The sequence below is a fragment of the Larus michahellis genome, chromosome 24, assembly GCF_964199755.1.
Source record: "Larus michahellis chromosome 24, bLarMic1.1, whole genome shotgun sequence".
NCBI classification, from domain to species: domain Eukaryota; kingdom Metazoa; phylum Chordata; class Aves; order Charadriiformes; family Laridae; genus Larus; species Larus michahellis.
This window is the reverse complement of record NC_133919.1, coordinates 3,694,030-3,706,194: the sequence shown is the minus strand read 5'-3', so window position 1 is coordinate 3,706,194 and position 12,165 is coordinate 3,694,030. Positions and strand designations below refer to the sequence as shown.

The following is a 12,165-nucleotide window of genomic DNA, read 5'->3' as shown; positions in this document are numbered from 1 at the left end:
CCCCTCTTCCTCCTCGCCCTTCGTCGCGGGGGGATGCTGCCCCGTGCCCAGGTGGGCAGAGGCGCGGGGCCGGAGCTGGGATAGTTCCTGGCCTCCAGGCCAGACCCTGGCAGAGAGAAAAAGAACATCCAGCAGCAACTTTATTTGGGGATTTTGCCCAAATTCCTGTTTCGCCGATAAATGGCTCCCCAAGGCAAGACCCCGGCACAGGCCAAGTGGGGTGGGGTGAGCGGGGGCAGCCACACGGAGACAGACACACCCCCCCCCCGCAAAAAAGCCCACGCTGGGATGGGGGACACGCTCCCAGCATCGGGGCTAAATGGGGACGGCGTCCCCCAGGAAGGCCACTGCGGCACCCGCACCCCTCTTGACTGACCCCTCCCAGTCACCCCCCGCCAGGGGCACTGGGCTCAGCCCAGCCTGTCCCAGCACCTTGTCCCCACATCCACCCTGGGGGGCACCCACTGTCCCCCGGGCCCGGGGCGGGGGGAACGGGGCCACTGTCACCCTGTAGGTGCAGCAGCCGCTCCATCTAGTGGCAGCCGTGTCCCCCGGCCGGGCCACGCTGTCACCAGTGGCAAAACACTCGAGTGGAGCGGGCGCAAGTCACGGGGGGGGGGATGCTCCTCGCAGCCGAGGGGACCCATGTGCTGGTCCCGGCCACCACACGGGGAGGCGTGCGGAGGGACCAGGTGCCCACCCTCAGCGCCCCATCCCCGCCTTCACCCCACTAAAGCCCCGGGACCCCCTTGTCCCCTCCCGGGGGGTCCCCCAAAGGACATGCCCCCCCCGCCATGTCCCCCTGCGCTGGGGCAGCAGTGGCAGAGGTGCAGCGTCTCCCTTTGCCGGGGCTGTGCTGCAGGGACGCCTGGGGGGGCTGACGGCACGAAAAGCAGGCAGGAGCGGGGGAGTCACCCCCCCGCACCCCACACTGGGTGTCCCAGAGCTGCCCCCGCTGCACCCAGAGGCGCAGCCAGCCCCGGGTGCCGCGGGGGCAAGGCTGGGCGCACGCACTCGCTTCACCGGGCCAGAGAAGGGTGCACCCTGCGTGTGTCCCCCCCACACACACACCCTGCCCCGGAGGTGCTGCACCCAGGGGTGCCGCGGGAAATGTGGCACCAAACAAGGGAGTCGCGGTGTTGGGGCTTGTTCGGTGCCACCCTGAGTCACCCGGTGACGCTCCTTCAGGGCTGGAGGAAGCAGGGACACGAGGGGATGGCGTGTCCCAAGCCGTGGGGAGAGAGCGGAGGGACCCTGATGCTTTTCCCTGCCCCCCTCCCCATTTGTGTAGGTCCTACATAAACACGGGGAGCGCGGCGTGATGGCGCGCACAAGAGCAGTGCAGAAGCAGCCGCCAGCCCGCCCTGTCCTGGGGGGGCTGCAGCGAGCAGAGGTAGAGGGTGAGAAACGTGATGCCACCACGCGCTGGGGGGTGGCGGGGGGGTGTCAGGGCTGGGGCACCCCCGGGGTGTGGGGGGGGGCTCAGATGTTCTGGCAGCAGGGCGCCTGCCTGCCCTCCTGCTGCGTGGGCAGCACCCGGATGGGCTCGATGGTCGTGGCGGGGCCGAACTCGGCCTCCGGCTGCCCGGCGATCTGCCTCTGCGAGACGATGCGGTAGATCTCTGCCAGCACGGAGAGAGAAGAGAGCGCCAAAAAAAAAAAAAAAAAAATGTTCTTTAAGTTTCTATTTCAGCGGGGGACCTGCCCCCTCCCAAAACACACGGCTCCAGGGGTGCAGAGGCCCACATCTCCCCAACCCAGGGAGCAGGATCCCACCCCAGAACGTCCCCAGCGGGGTGCTGGGAGGACACCGTGTCCAAAACCATCTCCCTCCGTCATCCCTCCCCTTTCCGCCATTGCCCCTTACCCGAGAGGATGTTGTGGAAAGCCGTCTCCACGTTGGTGGAGTCCAGGGCAGACGTCTCGAGGAAGGAGAGCCCGTTCTTCTCTGCAAGGACAGGGCGAGCTCAGGTGGGCACCATGAGCCACAGCCGCCCTGGGGCGGGGGGAGACGGGGTGGGACGGGGGCGATACCTGCAAAGCTCTTGGCCTCATCGGTGGGCACGGCCCGCAGGTGCCGCAGGTCGCTCTTGTTGCCCACCAGCATGATGACGATGTTGGCGTCAGCGTGGTCCTGCAGCTCCTTCAGCCAGCGCTCGGCGTTCTCGTACGTCAGGTACTTGGCGATGTCGTAGACGAGCAGAGCTCCCACCGCCCCCCGGTAGTACCTGGGGGGGACAGCGAGGGGACAGGGTCACAGCGGGGCGCCGGGCGAGGGAGGCGGGTGGGGGACAAGGAAACTCACGCTGAGGTGATGGCCCGGTACCGCTCCTGCCCGGCTGTGTCCCAGATCTGAGCCTTCACGGTCTTGTTGTCCACCTGGATGCTCCTTGTGGCAAACTCCACCCCGATGGTGCTCTTGCTCTCCAGGTTGAACTCATTGCGGGTGAAGCGCGAGAGCAGGTTGCTCTTCCCCACCCCGGAGTCCCCGATGAGCACAACTGCGGGGGGGGACAAGCACAGTGTCACCCCCGCCCCGGACCCAGCAAAGGCATTTGCATCCCACAGCGCCAACCGTCCCAGTAAACCCCACAGCCCAGACTGGCCGGGGGGGGGGGCACCTCCCCATCTTCTCCCACCCCCGGGGAGAAGCTGGCGGGCGAGGGGGCCGCGACGCTGCCCTCGGGGTGGGGGAACCAGCAGCCTCCACTCGTCCCGGCGGCACCGCAGCTGCCTGTGAACACCCCGCAAGAAAATTCCTGCCATCGCCTGGAAGTTGCGATGGTTTCTTGCGCCCCGGAAGGTCCGCGAGGGGCAGAAAACCAGAGCCTGTGTGGAAACCGGCCGGGCCAGAGAGGCCAAGCAGAGCTGGGTCTCCTGTTGCCAGCCTGAGCTCCAACCCTGAGGGCACACAAGAGGACTTAAGGACATGGTCTGAAAGGAAGCATCATCATCATCCTCCTCCTCCTCCTCCTCCTCCGCCGCCACCGAGAGCAGGGAAGTCCCTGGGTGTGGGTTCCTTAAGTGCATTTTCTGCCTGTCCCAGATCTGGCTGGTTCCTGTAAAACCTGGCGCAACAGGCTCCGGGCAGGCGTTATCACGTGGCTCCCCTATCGAGTTTGTTGAGTTTATGACTCAACAGGTTTGGATTTTTTTTTTTTTTTTTTTTTTTTTAATTATTACTATCATCGTTTTATTCCCCCGCTGCCGGTTCTGTTCGTTCTCCGGGTGCGCTGTGTAACGCGGCCCCGCTTCTCTCCGCCCGCCCTCACGGCACCAAGCCTGGGGGGGGGACGGACGCCTCTCCCCCACCCCTCCCCGGGACCAAACAGCAGGGCTGAGCTCACAACCTTCCAGCGACGGCTCTGGGAGAACCCCGGAGCTGCCACAGCAGCAAGGGACCCCCGGCTACGCCACAGCCGCGCCGCCGCGCGTCCTCAGGGCTGCAATTCTGCGGCAAGAGGCATCTGCACTCATTGCAGGCCCAGCAGCCGCCATCCCCCGGGAATGCTGCTCCGTGTCCTGGGTAACCCCTTCCCCAGCACCTCCCGCTCCCAGGGACTCGGTTCCCTCCCGCGGGCTGGGATGCAAAGCCTCCAGCAGCGCAGCCACCCCCTTCCAAAACCCTCGGTGCCGGACAGGCAGCACGTAGCATCGCTCCGCGAAGCCCGACTCCATGCGGGGCAGCTCCCGGTGATCACCAAGGGCGGCTGGAAGGCACCGGAGCCTCAATGGCCATCCCCATGTCGGGGCAGCCGGCGACGGAGGCAATGGCGGCTCCTCCGCGCAGCCCTGAAAGCCACCGCCTGCCACGTGGAGGCCCAGGAGGACCACGACAGCCGGGGCTACCCTGGACGAACCAGCAGAAAAATGCAGGCCGGTGATGAGCTGGGTTCGTTAACGCTTACCGAGCCTCGCCGCTTTGATCCCGGCTCGGCGTTTGAACAACGGGAAGTTGCCACTTCCTCTGGCTCAACCGCTGCATCCCCCGTGCCGGCAGTGCCGCGCTCCTGCCGCCTGCAGCCCCGGGGATGGGAGGGCAGCGCAGCCTGCGAGCGCCCGGCCCACCGGGAGCCAGCACCGAGCACGGCCAGGGGAAACTGAGGCAGGAGCGCGCCGTGCTGCGGCACCCCCGCAGCCGGCAAAACCCGTATCAGCAGGGGAACGCCTTGGGAAAGCGGGCTGGGGGAGGCGGCGAGGAGCAGAGCCAGCCCGTGCCGGGCACACCTCACACAGCCCCCCCGGCCACGGCACGCTCCTGCGGGCTTCGCACCACGCCAGGGATGTGGGGAGGGGGATGGATGGATCCGGCACCGCGATGCAGAGGGGGGAACGTGCTCAGTCCCATCCCCCCCGAGCTTGGAGGGCAAGAGGGACTCGAGCGGCATCCTCCACCCCGCGCACAAGGGCGCTCTGGGTCCTCGCTGCCTCCGCGCGCACGGTTCAAAGCATCCCATGAATCCTGGGGAAACGTCCTTGCCGCATCACGGCCCACCGCAGCGGCGGGGATGGAAACAGCCTGGAGCTCCGCAGAGGGGCCTGAGGGAAGGGTCCACGGAGCAGCCGTGCCCAGGGCCGTTTCTCATCTATCCCAAGCCCCTCCAGCAGCACCCAGGGCTTTCCCGTGAGCGCAGCTGGAATTCGCGCCATGTTTTGCATCCGGAGAAGGCAGCTGACTCTCCCGGCTCGGTGGAAATCGGGATAATGCCGCTGCGAGCGGTGACCATCTCCCATTTCCCCGGGGAGCGGCTGGGCTCAGCAGAGCCATGGGACCCCCGAGAGCACTGGCCCACACCGGGCCCCTAAACACCGCGTCTTGCCTCGGACTTTGCTCCTGCTTCAGCAGGGATGAGCAGGCCTGCCGTTCAAAACTGGGCTCTCTTGTTATTTTAAGGACTCCAGAGATCACCATGAGACCGAGGAAGGGAACGCAGAGCCCGGCGTGGAGCTGCTCCCAGCCCCGGCTCCTGACAGATCACAGGGAAGGGACGGGGGAGGACAACACGCCGGGGCCACCTCAGAGCCAGGCTGCTGGGGAAGGGAAGGGCACAGCAGCCGGAGGCACGACCCAGCTCCGGCTGCATCAGAGTTTCCCCCTCACCGGGTCCCAGAATAACTCCGGAGAGGAGGATTTTCCTGGGCAGGAGCCAGGGGAGGTGTGCGAGGAGCCGGGGGCCACCGGCCTGTCGGTGGCTGGAATTACTGGGGGCCTTTCGGGCAGCGCTGCCCGGGGAGGTTGACTCACGGCCGCCGCCGGCTGATCTCACTCCCCGGGTTTTATGGCTCGGGAGGTTGTGACGTTGTCCCCTGGCTTCCCCCAGCCACCCGGGACACCGGCAGAGCTGCTAAAGGCAGGGAAAGCCAGCATACGGCCGGGATGGCGGCTCCGACGGGGATGCTGGCTCCTACAGCCGGTAAAACCGGCGCTGTGTCCCCGAGGGCCCAGCCCCGTCCCCTCTCGCACACCGGAGATGTCACACCGCGAACGGCGCCGGGAAGGACAACCCCGGAGCCCTGGATCCTCTCCCTTCGCCGCAGCCGGGAGAGCAGCAGCTTTTCCTCTCGGGAACGCTCCCCTCAGGCCCCAGAACGGCTCCCCCCGCCCCAACCACGCAGAGGGGAGCCCCCAAACCGCCCCCCTGCACCGAGGGGCTCAGGGGCCGGCACAGCACCCGCAGGGACCTGCCTTCCCCCGGGCCCCTGCCTCCCCCCACCCTGCCCGGGGCACGGCCACCACCCCCCTGGCTGCTGCACCCAGGTGAGGGCTCCAGACTGCCCCCCCCCCCAGCAGTAACGAGCTGCTTTAATTAGCGCTAGGGCCACAAACAGACACAGACCAGCTCTTTGCCAACCCTCGGGCCATGGCAGCGGTTCAGCCTCTACCCTGAAGCCCCGGCACCACCGATACCCACCCCGCCTCTGCCCAGCGCGGAGGAGCCCCCCCAACACCACCGCCCCCCCAGATCCCCAGCGCTGGGAGCTGTGTTTATATCCCAGTGCAAGCCAAAGCCCCGGCTTCCAGCTCCATCCCGAGGGTGCTGCATGGAGGTAGAACCCACCCGCAGCAGGCTGAGACCCAGCACAGCTCATCGCGGGCATGGCCAGAGCGGCGCAGGCTGAGACCCAGCACAGCTCATCGCAGGCATGGCAGGGCAGGAGACCCACCTTTGAAGAGGTAGTCGTACTCATCCTCCTTGCCCCGCATCTCGCCCAGCACCGCAGCCCCACTCCCACTGGGACGACTGGGATTTCCGGGGCCCTCTCCAGCCCTGGCGGGGGCTGTCACCTCCGCACACATTGGTGGCCACAGCCCTTCCTCCTCCGTGCCCATTGGTGGCCAGGGCTGCCCGTCACCGCCCAGGTGCGCTCACCTGGGCCAGGTAAGGGGCGGGGGCGGGCAGGTACGTGGGCCCCAGCTCAGCCCCACGGTGCCTTCCCCGGGGCATGGGGCACCCCAGGGCAGCAGGGAAAGGCCACCGCCTGTGCCAGCCATGGGGACAGCCACGGCCACTGCCGTGGGGACGGGGACGGGATGGGAGCTGGGCCAAGGGAAAGCGAGTGCCCGGAACTAGAGGAAGATGCGGAGAATCCGGAGCGATTCTCACGTTCCCGAGGGGTTTCAGGAACTGGCTGAGGCCACGTCGCGGCTTGGACTGATAAACCGCCAGCTGTCCCCTATAAACCAGCGAGGGCGTGGGGACACGGGCTGGGACAGGCTGTGTGGGGAGGGGGCGCAGGGGGACTGTGGCAGCGGGCTGGGAGGGAGCGTGGGGGGACCATGGCATCGGGCTGGGAGGGGGCATTGGGGGACCACAGCATCGGGCTGTGAGGGGTCACGGGGGGACCATGGCATCGGGCTGGGAGGGGGTTCAGGGGGACGGTGGCATCGGGCTGGGAGGGAGCATGGGGGGACCATGGTATCGGGCTGGGAGGAGGTTCAGGGGGATGGTGGCATCAGGCTGGGAGGGAGTTCAGGGGGACGGTGGCATCGGGCTGTGAGGGGTCACGGGGGGACCATGGCATCGGGCTGGGAGGGGTCATGGGGGGACCATGCCATCAGGCTGGGAGGGGGTTCAGGGGGACGGTGGCATCAGGCTGGGAGGGAGCATGGGGGGACCATGCCATCAGGCTGGGAGGGGGTTCAGGGGGACGGTGGCATCAGGCTGGGAGGGAGCATGGGGGGACTGTGGCATCAGGCTGGGAGGGGGTTCAGGGGGACCACAGCATCGGGCTGGGAGGGGTCATGGGGGGACCATGCCATCAGGCTGGGAGGGGGTTCAGGGGGACGGTGGCATCAGGCTGGGGGTGGGTTCAGGGGGACCACAGCATCGGGCTGTGAGGGGTCACAGGGGGGCCATAGCATCGGGCTGGGAGGGGGTTCAGGGGGATGGTGGCATCAGGCTGGGAGGGGTCGTAGGTGGCATCGGGCTGGGCTGCTCGGGTGACCGCGATCTCCAGCGCTTCGCAGAGGTGGGGACCAGGGGACGGGACCACAAACACGCAGGAATTCCAGCTCAGCAAACCCGCATTTCGCAAGTCCTTTAATGGTTGCGTCACCGGTTGCGCTGGGCACGGAGCTGCTCCCGGGCCCCCGGGCACCGGCCCCATCCCACCCCGCGGACGGGAGCGACCTTCGCTGGGTGCCGCCGTCACGTTTGTCCCGTGTCTGGGATGGGGACAGAGATGCGCCGAGGGCTGAGCGCTGCCGCTTCGCTCCTTAGGGCTTGGGGTGACCCCAGAGCAGTCCCCGGTGGGGACGGAGACCTGTGGGGACCGCCACATCCCCAGCGCGTGGCACAGGCTGGCCGCAGGGGAGCAACCCCAGGGCCAGACACAATCGGAGTGGCTACCATCGCTGGCACCATCGTGGCCAGAACCTCCTGGCTCCTTCCCCAGCGGTGCCTGGGGGGTATCTCAGTCCTCTGCACCGGGGGTCCGGAGGGGCTGGGGGGGTCCGTGCGGGACGGTGGTGATGCTGATCAAGGCCCGGCAAAAACGAAGCAGACAGAGCAGAGCTCCCGGCACTGGCGCTTCTCACCGTTTATGGCAGAATTTGGCCACTGCCCGGGCTGCTGGTCCCCGCTGCCCCAGGACGGGGGTGGCACCGCAGGCTGGGTGACACCAGCCCGTGCCGGTGGCCAGACGAGTCCGCGCAGAGGCAGACCCAGCTCGGCGCCACTGGCGTGTCCCGGGTTTGCGGGGGTCCCCGGGGGTCCCCGGGGTGCCCGGCCAGCTCAGAGGGCCACGCAGCACGGGCGCTTCTCCGTCTGCGCCGGAGCTGTGCTCCCCGGGCTCTCGCTGCCGAGGGACACCGTGTTGCTTTGGCTGCTCCTCTGCTTCTGCTTCTGCACTTTGTGGAAGATCTCTGCAAAGCAAGAGGTGCCGGGGGGGTGGTGGGGGGGGTGTCTGTGCGTCACCCGAGGGTCCCCCTGGGAAGCAGGGACAGCTTCGAGCCCGCAGCCCCCGTTGCTTTCCCGCTAGCCCATGGCTTGGCCCCCATTGCTCGCCCGCTGGCCCGTGGCTTGGCACGTTAGTGGCTCTCCTTGCCCTTTATGCAGCAGAGGGGACGAGTTGAGGGTGACAAGGGAGCGGCTCCCCCACGCTGCATCCCCGCGGTGCCCGGGGAACACCCTGCGCTTGGGCAATTTCCTCTTGCCCAACCTGGGATTAGTGCTTCACCCCGGGACGGGGCTGGCAGCATGCCGGGCTGGGCTGGCTCGGCATGGGATGGCACGGCTCGGCACGGGATAGCACGGCATGGCACGGCATTGCATGGCACAGCATGGCAAGGCACGGCATGGTACAGCTCAGCATGGGATAGCACGGCATGGCACGGCACAGCTCAGCACAGGACAGCATGGCATGGCACGGCATGGCACGGCACGGCATGGCATGGCACAGCTTGGCACAGCTTGGCATGGGATAGCACGGAATGGCACGGCATGGCGCAGCACAGTACGGCTCGGCATGGGATAGCATGGCATGGCACGGCATGGTACAGCTCAGCATGGGATAGCATGGCATGGCATGGCATGGCACGGCATAGGACAGCATGGCATGGCACGGCATGGTACAGCTTGGCATGGGATAGCACAGCATGGCACAGCACAGCTCAGCATGGGATAGCATGGCATGGCACGGCATGGCACGGCACGGCACAGCTTGGCACGGGATAGCACAGAATGGCACAGCATGGCACAGCACGGCATGGCACGGCATGGCATGGGACAGCATGGCATGGCACAGCACAGTACGGCTCGGCATGGGATAGCACAGCATGGCACGGCATGGCTCAGCACGGCATGGCACAGCATGGCACAGCTTGGCATGGCACAACATAGTACAGCTTGCCATGGGATAGCAGGGCATGGCACGGCACGGCACAGCTCGACATGGGATAGCACGGCATGGCACGGCACGGCTCGGCACGGGATAGCACGGAATGGCACGGCATGGCACAGCTCGGCATGGGATAGCACGGCATGGGATAACACAGTATGGGATAGCACGGCATGGCACGGCACGGCTCGCCACAGGATAGCACGGAATGGCATGGCATGGCACGGCACGGCACACCTCGTCGCGCTCCTGCCCGGGTGCTGCCGGCTGCCGTTCCCGGAGAGGTGCTCCTGGCCATCCCCCTGCCCCCAGGTGCCCCCGGCCGGTCGGGCAGGGTGCTGGAGACGTTGAGTCAGGAGCCCGGGACAACAGGAAGGGGACCAGGGATTACAGGGGGAGGAGGAGCCCCCGGGGCTTCGGGGATGCCCAGGGGCCGCGGGAACAAAGCCATGGGGCGCGGAGAGCGAAACGCCCAGTGCAAAAGGCCGGAAACCAAACCAGCCAGAAAGACGACGCCGAAACCTGTCCCAAAGAGCTCAGGTGGAGCAGGGCAGAGGAGAGATGCGCCGCACATCCTCTGCCCGGCCCTGCGTCCCCGGTAAGGGACCCCGCGATGCCCCGGCCCCCGGGACCCCGCTGCAGCACGGCGTCGGTGCACCTACCCTTCAGGATGGTCTCAAACGCCTGCTCGACGTTGGTGGAATCCAGCGCCGAGGTCTCGACGAACAGCAGCCCGTTGTTGTCTGCAACGAGAGGGGTCCCCCGAGACGATGCAGACCCCGGCGAGGGCACGGGCTCCGTTTCCGAGCCCCTTTAGAGGTGTCAGGGTGCCCGCCGTGGTGCGGGTCCCTGCTCTCGGGGAGGTCGCCAGGCCCCCAGCCCCGGGGCAGGGTGCCAGCCTGTACCTGCAAACATTTTTGCCTCCTCCATGGGCACCTCCCGAGCCTGCGCGAGGTCGGTCTTGTTCCCCACCAGCATGACGACGATGCTGGCCTCAGCGTGGTCGTACAGCTCCTTCAGCCAGCGGTCCACCACGTCGTACGTCTGGTGCTTGGTGATGTCAAAGACGACCAGGGCACCCACGGCTCCCCGGTAATACCTACGGGAGAACCCCACCATCACCCCCCGCTCCGGACACCCCTCACAGTGTCCTCCCCCGTGGGGCTCAACTACGAGGGCATCACCAGGCAGGTGCCAGGGGGGATCCCCGATTTCGGGCATCCCGTCCTTACGCGGAGGTGATGGCGCGGTACCGCTCCAGCCCGGCCGTGTCCCAGATCTGAGCCTTCACCACGGCGTCTCCCACCAGGATGGTGCGGGTGGAGAACTCCACGCCGATGGTGGTGCGGCTGTCGTGGTTGAACTCGTTGCGGGTGAAGCGGGAGAGCAGGTTGGTTTTGCCCACCCCGGATTCCCCGATCAGGACGACTGCGGAAGGGAGAAAGCCCGTTGGAGACATCGGGGAGGGGAGAGGGCAGCTCCAAAACACTTAATAATTCAAACAACCCTTTCTGACCTGAGCCAGACCAGCCAGCAGCTCCTTGCCTTGCCCGTGTGGCAGCCGGACCGCCCCAGCTGCTGGCACGGGGTGCACGGGGGTCCTGCGTTGCCTGATGACCCCCCGACCCGGGCACCGAGGCCACGCAGGACCTGGCACCGTCACTCCTTCAGCAAACGGGGGTCCCGTCCCTGCACCATGAGCTCTCAGCTCACGGCTGAGCCCAGCCGCGCTCCCCATCTGCTGTCTGGGGGGGTCACGGCTACCATGCTTGCCCTGGCCACGGGTCACCCCACTGCGGTGGGCACCCGGGACTGGTGGCACAGTGGAGCCCGTCCATCTCCGCTTGCCCAAGGGGAGCACCGAGGTCCAGCGGGGTCTGGCCGGTAGCACCCGGCTGAGGCAACGACCTGCAGAGCTCAAGCTGGGGGGGTGGGCACGAGGCCTTGCCCCCGTTTCTCCAGCCCCGGTTTGACCCCCCCTGTGTCCTCTGCGTGTGCCACCGCCCAGGTCACCGCAGCCGAATGACTTTTAAACGCCCGCTGCTCTCAGGGGTTAATGGGCTCACACGGTATTTACGTCTCGCACGCTCAACCCCAGCTGTCTCAGCCCCCACTGCCCGCCGTTCGCCCGGCGTCCCACGCGTGTGGCATTGGGGTGGGCATGGGTGTCCCCGTGCCCCCCGTGCCATTCACTAGCCCTGACCTCGCCGCCATCAGCCCGGGGACGTGGCCGAGGCCGGTGCCTGCTCCCCGATCCCCCAACCCTTCGCAGCTCCCTGCACACATCAGAGCTGCAGCGATGGTCAACATCCCAGTTTGGGACACAGCAGCCCTGGGCGGGGGGCAGGGGGGGAAGGCAGCCCCCGGCCTCCAGCTCCATCCCGTTTGGGGAGGGGGATCGACATCGAGCCCAGGACTCACCCTTGAAGACAAAGTTATAATCCTCCTCGGCGCTGCCCATGTCGCCGCCGCCGCCGGGTTTCCTCCTTCCCACCGAGCGGACGGCGCAGGGCGGGACGGGCGCCCAGGGGCACCCAGGGAGCGGACGGAGGGGACAAAGTTTCCTCTCCGGTGGGGAGCGAGCGGGGTGCGGGGGAGCGACGACGGCGAGGCCGGCGGGGTTGGCGGCGTGGCGCGACGGGTTAACCCAAGGGGTGGGACCGGGTGTCGCAGCGCAGGTTGGGCAGGTAGTGTCACCCTTGGGACCGTCACGGGAGGAGGAGCTGGGGCCTGATCCTGGGTGCCGAGGCCGGCGCGGGGCAGGCTGGGGCTGCGGGGCCAGAACCCCCAGCCCAGCCCCGGCTCACGCCAGCTGAGAACGCGTTC

General features: G+C 67.3%; 2 protein-coding genes across 2 annotated transcripts; both read right to left on the bottom strand.

Moving 5' to 3' along the window:
* Positions 1 to 1,335: 1,335 nt before the first annotated feature.
* Positions 1,336 to 6,205, bottom strand: LOC141734473 (ras-related protein Rab-11A-like). The gene is made up of 5 exons (XM_074566307.1): positions 6,166 to 6,205; positions 2,306 to 2,501; positions 2,035 to 2,228; positions 1,868 to 1,948; positions 1,336 to 1,622 (listed from the first exon to the last, which is right to left on the bottom strand). Exons 1-5 carry the CDS (start codon positions 6,203 to 6,205, stop codon positions 1,483 to 1,485), a joined length of 651 nt encoding a protein of 216 aa, XP_074422408.1. The 3' UTR covers positions 1,336 to 1,482.
* A 1,304-nt stretch (positions 6,206 to 7,509) lies between these two features.
* RAB25 (RAB25, member RAS oncogene family) lies at positions 7,510 to 12,077 on the bottom strand. Its single transcript, XM_074566311.1, has 5 exons — positions 11,761 to 12,077; positions 10,572 to 10,767; positions 10,245 to 10,438; positions 10,002 to 10,082; positions 7,510 to 8,365 (listed from the first exon to the last, which is right to left on the bottom strand). Exons 1-5 carry the CDS (start codon positions 11,798 to 11,800, stop codon positions 8,235 to 8,237), a joined length of 642 nt encoding a protein of 213 aa, XP_074422412.1. The 5' UTR covers positions 11,801 to 12,077; the 3' UTR covers positions 7,510 to 8,234.
* Between the last annotated feature and the right edge of the window lie 88 nt (positions 12,078 to 12,165).